This window comes from Passer montanus, unplaced genomic scaffold, assembly GCF_014805655.1.
Source record: "Passer montanus isolate IOZ18808 unplaced genomic scaffold, ASM1480565v1 scaffold5, whole genome shotgun sequence".
Lineage (NCBI taxonomy): Eukaryota > Metazoa > Chordata > Aves > Passeriformes > Passeridae > Passer > Passer montanus.
Genome location: NW_024369929.1, coordinates 8,438,766 through 8,457,359, shown reverse-complemented (window position 1 = coordinate 8,457,359; position 18,594 = coordinate 8,438,766). Strand labels below are relative to the sequence as shown.

The following is an 18,594-nucleotide window of genomic DNA, read 5'->3' as shown; positions in this document are numbered from 1 at the left end:
GAACTGGAGGTCAGACCTGTGAGCCACTATTTGCTCTGTCCTAACTTGCCGTGTAATTGCCAGTAACTAATCTCTCTAAGCCTTTTTAAAATCAACACAATGCCTATAGACTAAGAGTATGATAAGGCCCAATTCCTTTAAGATGTATTTCCAGATCTAGGGTTTAATACAGCAAAGAAGATGAACAGAGTCTGCTGAGGAAGACTCACTGATGTGATTGTGCTTTGTGTCAGGATAATGTCTGCAGAAGAGAACTTCTCTTGCCTAAAAGAATACAGCATGGCAGACTACAGATCTGTGTTGATTTTGGGGATGGCTCAGCACATGCAGCCTTTTGGGACAGATGGGTAACTAGGCCAGTACTTCATCAATTGTCCCAAGACACCAATCTTTCAGAAGCTGAATCCAACCACACTCAGATATGTTTTGGTCAGGCAAAGTGAAGCATGTGTAACTCACATCACATCCCACTGCTGTTTATCTTCTGTGTGATTTTAGGAACACCAGTGCTGTTACACTTTGGACCAGGCTGGTGAAATGTCTACCAGTAAATCTTAACATTTCCATGTACTGCATATTTTTGTAAGAATGAAGGATTTTGCACACATTCAGTTCAGGTTCCTTTTACAGCGACCTGCAAAACTGTTTGCAAAAAACATATCATAGTCTGGGCTGTGTTTAGTGAAATTTATCTGTAAGACTCCTTAAGAGGGGAAGAATGGGTTTCAACAATAGCACAGAGTCAGGAGATCTGAGTTGTATAATTGACTCTGGTAGGTGATGTTGCCTACCTTCTCCTTCCCTCACACCTGCCAGCTATATTGCCAGGATAAATCAGCAGCATTTCAGGGCATGGACAAAAGTGATACAATCATTAAAAACAATACAGGTGGCAGAAATACTCAAGGACAATTCTGATTTTGGGGAACAGCTGGATGAGAATGTCCTAAGATCTGATTTTTTATGATATTACTGTTCTGACAATGGCTCAAGAAGAAGATGTTAAACTGCAGTTCTTAAGACAGATATTTTCAAATTATTAGGTTCACATTGCCTCTGCTGAGGTGTTTTGCAATTACTGATAGAGGAACATCTTGGATGATTAATGGTTCTGTATGCCTTGGATTATAGGAGAATTTCCAAAGGAAGTCCAAAGGAGTCATAGATCTCTAAACCCCATGTCCATCCCAGGCAAAGTAAGGGGGCAAACGAAATAAACCATTTTTCAATATAGGGATAAAAGAGGATTAATTATTGTCAGTCAGTAATGAACAATTAAAAATATATATTTTGCCAAGCTCACTTCATATATTTTGTAATAGTATTGCAAGTTTTGTTGGCTTGATACCAGTTTGATGAGATTTTGATTAAGAATTTTACTACTAGTAAAATACAAAATGAGGCACAAACTAAATTGATTACAAGGTAACTGATAGCATAAAAACTACATAGCTCTATTTTTATGAGCTGAGAGGTGGTTGGAGAAAACAGGCAGGGGTTTTAGGATATCACATAGATAGAATGTCATTATAAAAATCTGTTATGTGCACATTATCTCTTGAGCAAAATTCTCTGTGAAGATCTCTATAATCCAAAAAACTTCAGTCATAAATTTTAAGCTAACATGTGTGATATTTTAGAAACGAAGACTTCAGTTTGAACTGCTGTGTTACCTGAAGTTGATCTTGATGAAGTCTCATAGGGCCAAACTGCACACCTGTTACTGGTGCCTAGAAGAAATAAGAAGGGAACTTATTAATGAGTAATAGCTCAGGAAGAAGAAAAATTATCTCTGCTACCTCTCTTATCTACCATTGTCAGAGAGATATATTTCTATCATTATGAGGCTGCATCTTCATCTTATTCTGTTTTTGTAAATTTATATGCTAAGCTGCAATAACAGTTAGAAATAACAAGCTAGTCTTCAAGTAATTTTTTATTGTTATTTTAAATGCAAACTAACAGATTAGACATTAAAGTCTCGGAGATTGTTATTTTTATGTATCCTCTGTATCACTCCAGCTATTCTGCAAAACATGGAAGTGTTTAAAAACTGTTTCTTTTGAAGTCCAAAAAAGCATTAAATGCAAAAATACATTATTCTTCTTTTAGAATTTTAAATATAACAGGTGCCCAAGGGTGCCACAGAAATACACTGGTTTCATTTCTCCAAAAGCATTTTGCTGCATTCCCTGCTTCCCACCCAGCCCCTCTGGGGAAAGCTCCAGAACTCAGCAATGTGTTGGGATGAAGCATGTATTCTGCATGCAGCTTTGTCTGAAAAAACCCTGCAAAAACGCTGTTGTACCCCATGCTTTTGACATGCCAGTGATTCCCACATCAGGTTCTGCTCAGGTACCACAGCTCAGGATGCAGGAGCTCGTTGGCCACTCAAGCACAGGCGGGTGGTTAAAAGGGGAGCGCGGTGACCCGGACTGGGCACAGCAGCTCTGCAGGCAGGGTTAAGGGATTCCTCCTGCTAGTGGGGTCTTCAGTTTGTTGTTTGTTCTGATTTGGTTGGTTTGGTTTTGGGGTTTTTTGTTAGCAATGGTTTTTGCATGATCAAAAGCTGCAGTTAGTACAAGCAAGTACCAAATACAACCCTCCAGAAAGGATGTGTGTGTCCAGACCCATTCCTGTTAGGACAAGCGTATGTACCAAATAGAACCCTCTAGAAAGGATGTGTGTGTCCAGACCCATTCCTGTTAGGACAAGCGTATGTACCAAATAGAACCCTCTAGAAAGGATGTGTGTGTCCAGACCCATTCCTGTTAGGACAAGCGTATGTACCAAATAGAACCCTCCAGAAAGGATGTGTGTGTCCAGACACATTCCTGTGTGGACTGTTTGAGCTATCAGTTGTTCCAGGGGGAGTTACAGAAAATGCCTGCCTGCAGCGTGAGCAGATGAATGATCTCCTTCTGCTGGTGGTCAAGCTCAGGGAGGAAGTAGAAAGACTAAGGAGTATTAGGGGAAGTGAAAGGCAAATAAACTGGTGAAGTCTATTTCCCAGCCTGGTGGGAAAGGGAAATAGACTGGTGGAGCCTGGATGGGCAATGAAGTTTTGAAGGAACTTAGGAATAAAAAGAGGATGTGTCATCTTTGGAAGGAGGGTCAGGTCTCTCAGGAAGTATTCAAGGGGGTTGCTAGGGCATGTAGGGAAAAATTAGAGAGGCCAAAGCTCAGTTCAAACCTAATTTGGCAACTTTTGTAAAGGATAATAAAAAATGTTTTTACAAATATAGTAATGGCAAAAGGAAGGGTAAGACCAACCTTTGCTCTCTACTGGATGCAGGAGGGAACTCAGTCCCTGCAGGTGAGAAGAAGGCAGAGGTGCTTCTTTGCCTCAGTCTTTAGTGGGAAGACAGGTTGTCCTCAGGACAACTGTCCTCCTGGGCTGTTTTTATATTCTTTGGACTTGATGATCTTGAAGGTCACTTCCAGCCTAGTGATTCTGTGTAACTGAGCCAGGATCCTTGTCCCTCCGTGGGAAGGAGGGCAAAGACCACAATGCTTTTTATCACAACTGCTTCTCTTCGATATCATTAATCAAACCTCAACATGAATGACTCTTCAACTGGTATAAGACTACTCCTAAAGGAGTTAAACACATAAATACAGAGGGACACTCTAGCAGGATTACACAAGCTTGGTTCTCTGAGAATTCCCACCAGTCAAACATCAGCATTTTCAATGTACTTCAGAAATAAAAGCTAAAAAGCAGGAATAAGAATGTTCCTCATTCAAGATAGGAAACAAAGTCCAACCATTGGTCCTTGGAGTCACATAGACTCTTCAAAAGTAACTGGAGTTAAGAAATCAGAAGAAAATAGTCTTTGGCAATGCAGTAAATGTAAGACATCTCTGAACTGACACATTAAAAGAAAAGGGCTGTTGAGCACAAAGGTGGAATTTTTACATTGTTCTTTTTCAAAATTAAAACCCACTTGAAGATCAGATTTATTGCTTTGCAACCTATAATTTTTCCCGTAAGTAGTTTCAAAGAAGCATCAGCACATCCCACAGAAAAACCTCTTAGAACTGCATGCTCCACTCTTTCCATGACCTTAATGTTCCATTGCTGAGACCTAAGACTATGTCATTTGTGATTTTATTTATTTATCAACTTGGAAGTCATCACTGCAACATTAAATAAGCAACAAACATGAGTCAAGGCAAAATGGCAACACAGTGCCTATAAAAGCATGCCAGGAACCAGTGTTTGCCTGTCTAGCTTAAGTGGGCCTTTAAGAGCTGATGGTAAAATGACATGGAGGGGTTTCAGATTTATTCAGTCATTGTGGTCAGATCGGCTTAGTTTAAATACACTCCAGTCATTTATTTTTTTCTGATCTTGAGACCAGAAACCTCTCTTCAGTTGGAAAACTGAAGCTGCTTTACTCTCCCCTGTGGTACATCATCCAATTATTCAAAATCTGCACCACAAAACAGCAAAGACTTTTGCTGATAACACACATAACAGGGGAGAAAAGATGACAAAACAGCAAAGACTTTTGCTGATAACAGGGGAGAAAAGTTCCCTTTTTACAGTTACTTCTCTGTCCAGAGCTGTACTTCAAATCAAACCTTGGACTTTTTGTTCACTCTACCTGCCAGCATAAAACAGTGAGTGCTCCATGTCACCGGGCAATGACCTGAGCTGGAAGGTTCAGATCCAGAGCTGAACTTCACTGGCAGCTGGGGGGATGCAGAACCCCACCTACCATGCCAGTGTACCTCTGGACTATCAGTCCCAGCCAAAGGGGAATTTTACCAAATGAGATAAACACAGTATGGCCAGTTACTGCTTTTCAGATGCTCCTTTCTTTTAAGGAGTTTGTGAACGAATAGTAATGAAGGTATTTAAAGGACTGAGCCTGAAAATCACTTTTCTGCCAGAAATCTGCAGCTATTGCTGCAATGAAAATACCTGTCTATGCACCATTTACGCCTAAATCACAAGAAGTGACCAGATGAGATAACCTGTCTTGTTACACGTTAACTTGCTGTCCTGAGTAGAATCAAAGCCTTGGTCTGCATCTCAGCTGGAAAATTTTGGTGAACTCCAGTTAATTCTTAATCCTGTTGAAATCTGCTCAAACAACTTGATTAATCATTTAAACTTTCTGCGTGCTGCAGGTAGCCCTGAGAAGTAACATGCCAATTAAGTATTGTGTCAAAAATCAAGGCTTCAGCAAGGATTAGCAGAAACTCTCAACTACTGCTAAATGGGCTATTTAAAATATCTCTAATGCTGCAAACTTATAACGAAATCAAACGCAGCCAAAGCTCACATGTATAGTAACTGCACAAGCACATCTTTATTCACTCACACCTTCTTCTACTTCTTCCTTGGAATTTCTTTGCTAGTTGAAAAGATCAAGTACATTTTCAGATTGGCAGACACGACTTAGGCATGTGACAGCCTTCCAGGCAGGCACAGATTGGGAAGAGTGTCTGAGGAGACAGAGGTAGGACTGGTTGTGGGTTCCTGGAATTGACTGTGATAGAGCTGGGTCTGTTGCCAAAGAGCTGCTGACGCAGAGTCCGCAAGTGCAGCGCGTGTGACTGCGGCTCCTCAAACACCCACAGCAACTGCAGCTGTTTCAGGTTCTCCAACCCCTGAACCCCTGCTGGTAGCACTTATTTCCCCTCAAATTTGCCTTTCTTATTTGAACACTGTATTTTTTTGTCCTGTGGAACCAGCCCTGCCTCTGGCACAGAGTGGGATTCATCCCAAGGCAACAGCATAAGCTGTAAGTGATTGACAGCTGTCAACAGGGAAGGTCATCCCCTGACTGCTGTGAGCAGCTCAACACTCGCCAGAAATGATCTCTGTGTTGTAGCAGCTGCATTGCAAACATTGAAATTGCTGATAGAAATAGTCCATGTTTCCAATGCCCTGAGAAAAGTGAGTATTGGGTAAATAAAAACAAGTGAAATAAGCTTTAAAAACACAGACCTACACAACTGTGACTGATCTGATTAAAGTACAACAAAGGCAGCGCTGACCCGATGTAACCTGGTAAAGTACTTCTTTCTATGAGTCATTCTTCATACTTTACCAGAACAGAATCTACAGGAATAGTCTGTTCATCACTGCTGGATTGTTTTTTTCTCTCTTCCTACTGCTAGGAAAACTTCAGATGCACTTGCTTAATGAATAAATACAGAAAGGAATAAAGGGTGGACATAAAGCCATCTTGATTCACATGCTCCCTTTGGGGAGAAATTGCCTGGCTGGTGACAGGGAGAGATCTAGAAAAGATGAGACCTATGGGCTGCACAGAAGTGGTGTATCCTGGCATTCTCCAAAATATCTCTTACCATTACCCATTAAAGAGGAGAGCACACCTAAAATTTTGGGCAGAACCAGCTCCTAAAATATCCTTTGGCTACTAACCTTCATGCAATACTCCTGCTATGGAGGTGCAAATGCATTCCTTCTGGAGGCTGATTTTCTTAGGAGACCTCTTCGCTGAAGTTTTTGTGGGATGTTTTAAAGCAGAGCCCTGTGCAGCCCAAAGCAGCACTCAGCACTGCCCACCCATGGGAGAGGCTGGTGCCTGGGGCAGCAGGAATGCTCCCCTGACATTCACAGTGCTCCATCCCTTCCTTTCTGCCACAGCAGGAGCTGTGCTGGTGACAGGAATGGCTCCTGCTCTGGCCATTCCTTGCACAGCCCTGGTGACAGCACCTCTCCCCAGGGGCAGCTGCTGCACTTCTGCTCCTGCTGCTCCTCTTGCCTCTGCCAGATGAGCACAGCTGCTTTCTCCTGCAGCTCACAGGAACAAAGAGGTGCCATGAACTTGTGCTGAATGGATTGCAGGTGGAAGCTGCTGCTGGAGAGCAACATCTGCATTCAGTGGGCAGAGAGTCAGAATCTGACTCATTGTAATATATGACAAATAACTACAGTGATTAGACACATGACTTCACTGCTGGTTCTATTGGAATACAGCCAGCAAAATTAATCATTTTCCTCAGATCAATGTTTTAAGACATAATCAACATTTTTTATCTGATTTTAAAACACATACTTATATTTTCTACATATACTAGGTACGTGATATGAATCTGCATGAGTTGACTCATCACAGTAAGAATTAACAGTCTTCATTATCAAGATATGCTGGAAACCACAGGACTGTTAACATAAATTCTGCAATTCTAAGAAAAACAGAGATTCATTTTACAAAGGAAAAATATCCTTTCTCTTAACCTACCATTTTAGGCATACATTTATCACCCCAGAAAACAAAGGCTCAAATGAACTGATTGATTTGTACCATCCCCTAAACTTTTATTGATTCAGGTTCTATTTGCTGCAGAGATTTGAATCCTGAATAATAATATACTTTCTCAGAAACCTTAACCAAATCTTCCTGGATGCTGAAAGCTGCGAAATAAACAATTTCCTACAAACTGGCATGACAAGGTGCAGGATCTTGTCCAGCCAGGTCATACCAGCATGGCTCCTCTTTCTCAACAGAGAGAGGTGTTGTGACTTGTTGCAGCTCATAATTCTGGGCAAGAAAGTCTCCATGTTCAGGATCAAGTTCTCACAATTCACATTTTTCTTTGCTTATCATAACATTGATCACTTTCTGAAGTATATAAACACTAATCAATCCATGTTCATTTACCTATTTCTTCAACAAAATGAACCTATGTAGATGACATAAGACTCAGCTTCCTATTTTCCATGTACTTTCTACTGGACACTGAACATCACTGTTCATGTCTTCATTGCACACTTTGACAGCACTCTTTTGTTACCAACACTTGCACCATCAGTGTGATGGTGTGACAAAAAATGCTGTCCAAGCAGATATTCCTAACAGGCACAGCTGTTCAGAGCATAAAATTAATTTTATATTCCATAGACTGAATTCTGACCTGGTTAGCAAATCCAGTGAAATCCAGAGCAACTGAAATAAAATACAACAAAATACAATAGCAATACAACGTAAATATACTGGATTTACTTCAGTGTAAATGAAGTGGGAGTCTGGCCCTGAGCAGCTCTTTCTTTTGTTGTTTGGAGGCCACAACAGTTTGAATAAAGAATAAGAGAGAACAAAGTGTCCAAGGTTTCTGCCTGTGCTCAACAGACTCAAGGACAAAGGTAAACTTGGCCTTCAAAGACCCTATGCTGTACAGAGTCAGTTTATTCTTTGCTGAAATACAAAGACGTGAGTTCTGAAAAGCGATTAAAATTTACCAAAACTGCTCTTCAACCTGGATGAAACCAGTTATTCCAGTCCTTGATTTTTTTTTCTTATTTCTGCTTCATAAAAGATGTAGACAAATGTCACAGACTCTGAACTCATAATGTAGCATCATTGCTTTGATAAAATCTTGCATTTAGATTAATCTAACTTGTGTTCTCACTGATGCATCTCTCTCCACAAACGAATACAGATTTATATCTGTATCACAAGGCCTGCAGACCACTCAATGTTTTGTTCTGGTATAATTTTTTCTTTTATCTATTTCCTGGTTTAAATTGATTCCTAGAAAAATTATCCACAACGCTGCCATGTAACAATACAGCAGACAGTAAGTGATGGGTAACACACCCTCTGTTTTCTTAATCTGTATCTTAAGTTTTAGTACCCATTTTTGAGCCTGTTTTACATAAATGACCTCTTGAGAGCCAACTCTGGCCTCCAACTCACATCATTAGCAACACACAATTTTGACAGCTTGCAGTTTTTGTGAGAAGAAAAGCTTTATTGAGTGTAATGAGTTGCCAGAGCTCTCACATCAGGATGCTGGCCCTTCTCTGGGCATGTAACCAGCCATGGGACCCACTTTCTTATTCCCAGTGAACTGGCAACACCTTTCCTCCTCCCAAAATCCAGCAACTCTTCCATTACTCAGCCTGGGGGCAATTTTTTTTTTTAACCCAGGTCCTGAGGAAGCCTCCCAGGAAATTTACCCCTGGTGGGACTGGGACTGCTTTACAGGAGCGCAGGCACAGGGCTGAACACAAGGGCTATCCAAGCTCCAGCAGGGCTCTCCCTGGCACAGCTGATTTTTGGCTTATGTTCAGCTTGCCACACATGCCAACCACTATTGTATATGTTTGTTTGTTTTTGTTTTGGGTCTGGTTGTTCACTGCATTTCCTCAGTGCAGTGACTGAAGCCAAGTTAGAACAGAACTGCAGCATTGCTGTTGGGAAATCACGCTTGCTGCCTTCTTGCACACTTCAGACATAATCAAGACCTCCCATTTTCTACTGTTTATAAGTTCTCCCCTCATGCTTTACAGGAAACTTTGGATATCAAACTGCAAGCGTAGCACATGCAAAAGTGAATCATTCTGTTTAGCTGGGAATAATTAACGATGCTGTCCCAAAGTGACTTGGATTATCACCTGCACCGTGGCGAGGCCTGCATGGCCTCTGGCCCAGACGAGTGGCCCGCTGTGGTCACGTTGTACAATGACAGCAGAAAAAGCCAGCCAGCAGTCCCTGCCACTGGGAAGGGCCTGAACTTTTACACAGAACAGGCTGACAAACTGGGGGATGTTTTTAGGTCCTGATAAGGTATTGAAATGATAAAATTAATGTCAGTACCACTTAGTGTGTCTATGGAACAATTGCACAGATCTCCGACATTGAAAAGGGAGGTTGCTGGTTTCATTTTGACATTCAAAGGAACTGAGGCACCAAGGGAGAGAGAACTCCAGCCCCCTTGTCCTGAGCCCTTGCATCCCTGGGCAGGGTGTCCAGTGCTCCTGGTTGCTGGCCAACTTATAGCAGCAGGCACTGGTCATACTGGGACCACAAGGCTGATACCTGGGAAACACCCACTCATTTCTGAAATTCAAAATTGTGTTGGTGATAATTCAAACAAGTTATATCACATCTTGGGAATCACAGCTGTACTGTGGGTTTCTAAGCAGATACAACTCCTGCAAAGCAACTCTGCAAATCTCACACTACACACTTACACAAGAGTGCCCACTGTCAATGAATCACACAGCAAAAAGGGATGGAATACATCAGCCAAGTCAGAAAAAGAGAGCCATTTACTCATTAATCCACACTGACTTTTCTGTCCAGTGAGAACAAAGTTGAATGGAAACCAGTTCTCATATCAAATCCAGCAAGTTATATTTGCTGCAGCATCTACCTGATTCAAAGGCCCCTTTTAGACCTGCATTTTATGCACAAGCACACTGGCCTTGAAATTTCATCTATTTGTCTCTTTAGAAGAGAAAAAATAGTGAATCATACACTCCACAACAACAAGTGTGAATAACCTTAACGTTGGGCTGTGCCTCATGGTTGTCATTTTGCCAAACCCCATTCTGACCAACCAGCCCAGAATTTAAAGTGCCCTAAGTCTTCATAATCTTAAGACTTGAGATGGCTCACTGAGGTCTTCATTAAGTTCCACTTTCTGACTGAAATTGTTGGCAAGAACTTCTCCATTGTCTGGAGGCTGTGAGGTCTCCCCATATTGCATCCCTGGGCTGCTCACTAAACTATAGTCAAGTATTTCTGTGTGGTGAGGGCATGCTGTGGAGCATCTGTAGTTATATCCTGCACTAAGAGAAAACCAGCAGCTTAAATGATCTGGCCTGTACTTTAGAAGAATTTTTTAAACCCTATAATAATGGTTTTCTATACATAGATTGCAGAAATTGATGCCTTTATCAATGAAAAAAAAAGGCAATATGAACATTTTCAGCTGTTCAAACAGGAACGGTTTGTGCAACATGCAGAAACTGAATTGCTTCAGATGAAGAAAAAAGAAAGAGGTCATATTTAAGGCACTAGCACCTAATTCCATGTTTTATTGGCTTCTGACAAAATTCAAGGGTCAGATACAATACCCAGCACTTCAGAGCAAATGTCCTGCAAAGTCAGTCACCCCTGGTACTCTGGGCTTACATGAGGGTAGGGGTTGTGATTGCCTCTGTGAGATGGTACCCCATGGGCAGCTGAACAGCATATCTGGGTGGATATTGCAACTTGCTGAGTTTCAGCAGCTCTTCCCTTGTACTCCAGTAACCCTGAGACTGCTCTGTTTCCCCCTTTGCAGCCAGGACCAGCCATGCTGTATCTCACAAAATGCTTTAACTGCAGCCACATAAAAAACAATGTGCCTAGCAACTCCCAGAAGGCTGAGAGACTTGTTTCCTCTCCCCTCTTCCCCTCAGCTGACACAAGTCTGGTTATTCCACTGGCTGGGAGAGCTGTAACGAGCTCTGGGGACCAACTCACGCCTCGTACACCAGCACTGCTATAAAAGTGTCAGTGTGCTATCCTCTCTCATCTGCTGGCAGCAGCAACTTTTACCCAGATGCAAAGGCTGGCCAAGTCAACACAGAAGAAATTGGTCTGTAAGGCTTGCAGCTCATCAGCCAAGACGTGTTCAAAATCAGAGCATTAAATATATTGGGGTTCACGTAACTCCAGAGAAATAAATGCAGCCTTTGGCTTTACCAGCACCTTTGTCAAACGGGAAAGGAACTTCTCACTCGTCTGCTGTCGCCTCAGGTGTATTAATTTTACAGGCAGACTGTGGCTGACTTTCCATCCCCCCCGCTTGAGCAGACACTTTAGTACAAATACAACATTCTTCTGGCCCTGAGGGAAATTCTTCCTGCCTCCATTTTAACAGTTGAACTGCACGGCACTCTGGGAGACTTAAATATGGCACAGTAGTTCTATTGTTTAATATTATTAAAACTGCTTGCTCTCTTGTGATTCTGCAAGATCCTGAAGTATAGCAGTAAGTGCTAATCTGTTTCCTATCTATCAGGTAATTCTCTTTTTTTCTGGTGGATACCAGTTACTAATTTTATTTTAGAGATGATTACAGATGCATCAGAATACAACAGAACTCCATTATCAGTTTTCATTTCTTCCTTATGAATATGAATTTCAGTGACAGTTTTCTTTGAACCATCTGGATTTGAACAGACTCATCTAACTAAAAGGAAGTTCCAGTCTACCAGGAAGTTTTCCAACTACATTATGCCAGACAAACTTTTCATGGCTTGATTTACCAACAATGCAATCTTCACAAACAGACCAAGCAAAGCAAAAGAGTACAGCCCAAAAATAGCATAATTCAGTCAGTAGATCTGCTAGGCTTACTAGAAGATCTCCATTTTGTCCTAAACCTCCACTTTTTAAGGAATAAACTTTTCTATAATTGCTATTAAGACATTTTGTGTGCTGACACAGTTCAGGCTTTAGTGACCACAGTAATTTTTACTTGCTGCCATCTGTTATCTTTCTCTCACATATCTCCAGCCTCTGCAGAAGTGGGCATCCTGAATGTGCCAGTTTAGTCCTCCAAGACTGGATGGTGACAGCATGAAGCTGCCTCCTTCTCCTCCTCCCTCCCTATTCTCCCAGCCACCTGCCACACACATCTTCACGCAGCTCACTCGGGTGTCTGGGAACCTGCTGGACATCACTGGAACTCTTTAGGGTTCAGGGGTGTGCTCTGCCCACCTTCAGGATGCACAAACTCACCTGGGCTCTGTGCAGCACCCTGCCTGGGAACTGCTCTGAGCAACATCAAAGGTGCTGTCTCTGAGATGGGATTTTGCAGGTAGAATAAATTCAAAGTCAGTGGGACAGCAGCCAGTAGAGCAAAGGAGAAATGTTCATTACTGATAATACACATAACTGTATTTTTGTCTATTGAGTACGTGTTTCTCAGACTGAGTAGAACTGTCAACTGACACTTGAAAAACCAAGAGGAGTTCTTGGCAGTCAAACCTTTTCTAAATAGGGAACTTTGTCGCCAACAAATGAAGACTTGAGACTGCAGGCATATTCAAGATGTCTTTTTTAAAAAAACTGAGGAAATTCACAGTAGTACATTCTCTTTTTTTCACTCTAAGGTTTAGCATTAATTTTGCTTGTTCACAGCTATAACCAATGCAACAGACTAACTTCAGGTTTTATGATAAGGAGCAAAACAGACAAAAAATATTTAAGAGTCCTGGGCATCCCTTTCTTTTGACCACTAGGAACTCCACTGGCAGAGGGGATGAGTGACTGGCTTCCCCTAACACAGATGCCTCTTCATTCCTGAGGACCTACAGGGTAGTTTGAAACCTGACACTGGTTTTCTGCCTGACTCTGGCTCAGTAACACACAGTGCTTCTGCCAGCCCACAGGGCTTGTTAAATATCACACGCCTGGGATGGGATCACATTTTTTTTTCCTTAAGTATAGAACCATTTTACAGTTATGCCAATCCCCCTAATTCTGCATGTCTTTAATAAAGTGGGGTTTTCATTATGATCAGAACTGCAATTAAGTAGAATTTATTGCAACAAAGCAGTTTTTCATTCTAGGTTTGTTGTAAATATAATTTCACTCTATCTGGATTTGTGGTAGGCACACTTCATTTTATTTCATTTAAATGAAAGAATCCATGTAATTATACTATTATCTTTGATATAAAGCAATCTCTGCATCTTCTGCCTACGAGTATCATTTCCTTTACAAAAGAACTGCTGGATATGCCAAAGGAGATGCTGCTGGTACAAAATAAATTATTATTTTGTACCAGCAGCATGATTTTCTCCATAGAAACGCACAAGCAATCAATACATTACCAACTCCTAGTGAAGTTTCACAGGATTAAAGCTGGGGCAGGCAAGGCCTCAGCACAGGAGTCTCCCACAAGGCAGCTCTTTAATAAACAGCCCATCATCAAGGAAACCCATAAAGCACTCTGACATTGTAGTCCTTAACTGGGAAACAAATCCAGCTGGGTATCAAATATCCACTTAAGATGAAATCCTGCCCTGCAGTCCAAATATACTCTCTCCAGGTACCATGTTAGCATTTCTCAAATTGAGTACACAGGCCATAATTATCCAGATAATAATCTACAGAGGTTGAATAGCCTCATATAAATTATTTAACCTTGAGATTTCCAGGAAAGAGAGATAACATCTGGAGATACTTGCATCATATACTTTTACAAGTTGAATGGCATCAGTGAAGCTTTGTCACAGAGAGCTGCTGCAGTCACAAAGTTTGAAAGGTTTGCAAAGATCTGTAATGTGTGGCGGGGGGGTAAGAAGAGAAGATACAAAAACACTGAGTAAATCTTTAACGTAAACACGTGTTCACCTGCAAACTGCCTAGCATAAGTGCTCTATAAACCATGAAGGCTTATAAGCAGTGCATTTGGTCGAGCAGATGTGGACTTTTCATGTGTCATTTGAAGAGACATTATAGAACAGTGCTTGTCTTGCCTATAATGAGAGTGGGTGTCAGATATTTTTTTTCTCAGAAGCTTTATCAGACTCCTCAGGTTCCCAGTCCTCAGACCCTTGAGTGGGGCCTTCTACAGGGCCTGTCTGAACACCAGCATCATGTGCTGCCTCTGAAATGGGCAGATTCTCTGCTCCTCCCTGCAAGGACTGCAAAATTTGAGCCGAGCCAAGCCAAGACTAGAGCAGCAAAACCAACTTCTCAAATATTAGGACCAGCAGGTGCCTATCACCTTCTGCACAATTTTATTGACACCTAAATTTATCTGTCTCATCTAAAAAGGTCTGATGTTGCAACTGAGAGTGGCACACATGTTTGACAATAGGAAGCAGTGCTGGAGCTGTGCAGAGGTGGCTCTTCTGTCACATGGAACAGAGCTCCATACAGCACGTTCAGTCAGGCAGCGACATCCTTATTCCACTTGGATAACAAAGATGAACTAAAAGAAGGAGCTTAATGGAAGAGAGAGGCTCCACTTACTCATTAAATAACTAAATAGTGTCCACCTATGCAAAACCCCCGTAATTAGCTGAAAGGAAAGCTGGCCTCTATCCAAATCAATCTCCCTCGAGATCCAAATTCTGGCATTAAACAAGCCTGTCTAATCTGTTTTGCAACTACCCAGAATATGTTTCTCACTCTGCTGGTTTTTCTAAGGAGAGGATGCAGCAGCCCTGGGCCTTCTATTGAGAGTGTGAAAGCTTTATGCCAAAGAACAAACAAGAGAAAATAGACATTAAAGTCCTGTCTGGCGACACCATTAGTAAGTTCACAGTCACCATTTCCTTCTTCCTCCCCTGCACCAAGTGCTTCTTCCCAGACAGTGATCCAGACTGCTGATAGCTCTGGCTGGGAGCTTTTACCAGAAATTTTAGCAGGAAATGTTAATTTGCAAGCCTCAGTGTCCTCCCTTGGGGAGGATGGACACTGTATCTGCATGACCAAACTGTGGGGACTTGGACTTCCTCAGACCTGCCTGCCACAGGCAGAAGAGAAACTCCTCTGTACCTCCAGGAAAGCTGAGTAAAAAACCAACTGTACTCATTTATTTTCTTTTGCCTTTTCCCCCAAGCTACGAAACACTAGGAAGAACGTCCAAAGCAAACAGAAAAATTCTATTAATGAAATATGCAATTTAGTGCAGTTTCATGGGCTGACTCTGAGCTCAGCCAGACTTCTAGGACACAAAACGTAGCTGGAAATTCATAGAACTAGAATAAAACAAAACTATTGCTTTGCATAAAAATTATACCACATTTCTATAAACAAGTTTAATGGGAAAGATAGCCTGTGTGAATCAGTAAATATAACCCATTATAAATAAATTAGATATCAAAGAAAAATAGTTTTTTAGTATAAAGTCTAATGTCTCATATGTAAGCAACAGAAATGAAATACCAGACTCACTTTATTAACAGTTCCAATAAAACTGTAGTAAAACTATAGGTTGCTTTGAGAATTAAAAAATAAAGTAAACCTATAAACTCACTGAAGAATGACATAGATCTGACTCTTAAGAATTTTATTACTCAGATATTTCACCTGATTTCTTTTTCTTCCTCAATGAACTTTGAGCGTATGTCTGTAATTACTTACTAAAGATGCAGGAGAGAACAGTGTCCTTGATTATGGAAGCTTTTCTCAGTCCTGGGAAATTTCATTTGACTTGTTTCATGTGTTTGCATGTTCCTTTAAGCCAGGACAAATGTTCTTACCACATTCATATTTGTGTGGTTAGCAGCTTTTTCTGCATCTCTTTTGTCCTCATCCTCTAAAGACAAAACAAATGGTGTGCTGCTCAGTGTTGAACTTTATAATTTCAGTAATAGGTTGCAGCAGGAATATATTTTGACTAACTCTATGAGCCACTACCATGTACAGTCTGAGCACCTACCATGGAACACCACAGTTCTAATTATTTCCTTCACTGCTTAATTTGAACCACTTTGTCGTACTCTGGATGACTTCAGATTATACTGTGAGACACATAATTTAATCCAGTTATATTCTGTAATCTAATTTTGCTAAGGACCTTGAAATATATTCCAACCAAAAAACCACCCTTTATGTGAAACATCAGGAACACATTAGAGGTGGCATCAAACCACTACTCCATTAGACATAAATTACTCACAGTGTGTTCCTCACCAAAACAGAGTAACAAAATTTGTAGGCCACAGTATGAGGTTGTACCCAGAAATACTTTCCCGATGAAGCAAGCAAGATTTGCAGTGGTTTTGTGATAATTTCCTGCAAGTGGAAGAGGTTATCTGGGGCATTTGCTGCTGGGATTGTGTCCTTGCACATCTCCTTTTCTGAGCTCACAGAAAGCTAAAGAGGGCACTTGTACAAACCAAGGTCCACCGTGACTCTGTGTCCTTCCCTCTCTGCCCAGCTGGCCCTGAGTGCTGAGGAATTGATCACCTGGGAGTTCCTTTGTCAGACAAATCCAACAAATCCATTGCCAACCAGCTGTGTGTGGCATTCCAGCCTCATGCCCTTCTTCATTCCTAAACACAGCCCGGCCATTGCTACCCATGTGCCCTCTGGGAAAGAAGTGAAGCATGGCTTGCTTGTACCATAAATGAATACTGCTTACAACATTTAAAACTTATTTAAATTTTTACAGGAGAAACATGCCCATGTTGGCTGAAATATTTTTCTAATACTGTAAATATGAAGCCATGGGTGCCACAACTCCATTGTACATATCACATTTTCTACTTCAGACCAAGTTTCAAGACAGAATTTTACAGTGTTTATGACAATTTAATAGCTTAACTGATGATTCTGCTTTGCAATTACACTGCTCTGTATTTTCAGCCTATTCTATTTTTTTTCTAATCTGCATGGCACATAGGGCATATGGAATTACCAGGTCCACCATTGGACTGCCTTGCTATTTTCTTCTAGAGTAAGAATAATTCTTGGCTCTGCCAGTCAAAGAAAAACACTTCTTTCCCCAGGTTTGACTTTGAGAATTAAGCTACAGACTTTGCAAGCAGCACTGTGCAAATCAATGTTTCCCACATAAGAAGCTTTTCAGAGTCTGCAGCAAGAAACAACTTATGATAAGTATAGACATTTTTTGCAGTACATGATAGCATACGTTTCTGATGTTCCATTATTTCCACTTTTTCTGTCATACAAGATTATTTTCATTTTCTTTTAAATCTAGTTACTATTGTTCTTGCAGTTACTACTGTCATTGCAGTGCCAGCCAGTTGTTTTCTCAACTCAATCCTCCCAGTCTCATCGGGAACTCTCTCAGTTTCATCTCATTAGAAAAACTTGTGTCCCTTTGACTGCAAACCACTGGCAATGGTGAGCATTCATTTCACTCTGTCATCTAACATAAGACTGAACAACTGGAGCCCCATGCTGATCATATCAGCACTCTGGGAGTTAGAGGCAAACATCTGGAATTTATTTGTTAGAAATAAAATTAATGACATCTTTTCAGGAGTTTTAACTTGCACCTGTACTTATAAATCTCCATAAGGGCAAGTTATGAATAAATTTAACCAGCAACAGGAGGCAGAGGCTCAGATTTTGAGCCCTTCCCTGTCAAGGGCCCCAGGAAGAAGCTTGGTACTCAGATGCCCTGGTGACACAATTTGTTGAGCTCTCCTCTTCCACTGCAGATAAGGAACAGACTGTCTTAGGCTTTCTGGACCCCCATGCTGGCAGAGCCCCTGTGCAGACAGCTCTGCAGAGGCATGGGGGGCACAGCCCCCCTGGTGCCCTCTCCCCAGTGATGCAGGGGTCTGTCCAGCCCTACAGTCCACACAGGCAACGGGAGCTTTGTCCCCCTTTGCCATGGAGGCAACATAACCCTGAAGGGTATTTTTGTTGGCTGTAACACCATTAGAGGTTCAAACCTGGCAGAAGCTGTGATGGGGAATGGAAAAGAGCACAGGAGAAATTTGAGGGGACAGTTGAATAGTAATGGGGGGAGGGGGGCAGAGGTCAAAAGAATCAAACACCAGCACTGCTATCTGATGGGAAGGCACAAGGATATAGGATGAACCTCAGAAAACATGGAGAGGAGGGAACAGGGAGGAAGAAGGGCAGAGGACAAACAGAGATAGAAACCTCTGTCAATTGTTTGGCTGAAGTGTTACCTTTGCCTAGGCACTGAACTCATTGTCTGCAGCTGCCTCCTCACCTGCTTCTTTCCTGATTCCCCCAGCAGACAGTCCTTGTTCCAAACTGGAAGGTGACTGATGTGGGTCCTGCACTATGGGCAGGAGACTAGAGACTAGATCAACTTCTTTATCTTCATTTGTGTACAGTGCAAGGTTTGCACCACAAGGGTTTAACTGAC

General features: G+C 41.6%; 1 protein-coding gene across 6 annotated transcripts in view; it reads right to left on the bottom strand.

Annotated features, from left to right (window-relative positions):
• The window catches only part of PDE8A (phosphodiesterase 8A), a 157,361-nt gene that overhangs the window by 41,681 nt on the left and 97,086 nt on the right, over positions 1-18,594 (bottom strand). For all 6 annotated transcript variants that reach the window (XM_039722733.1, XM_039722732.1, XM_039722729.1 and 3 more), the window contains one exon: positions 1,674-1,730. In XM_039722733.1, coding sequence (XP_039578667.1) covers positions 1,674-1,730 — 57 coding nt within the window. The remainder of the gene's footprint in view (positions 1-1,673; positions 1,731-18,594) is intronic.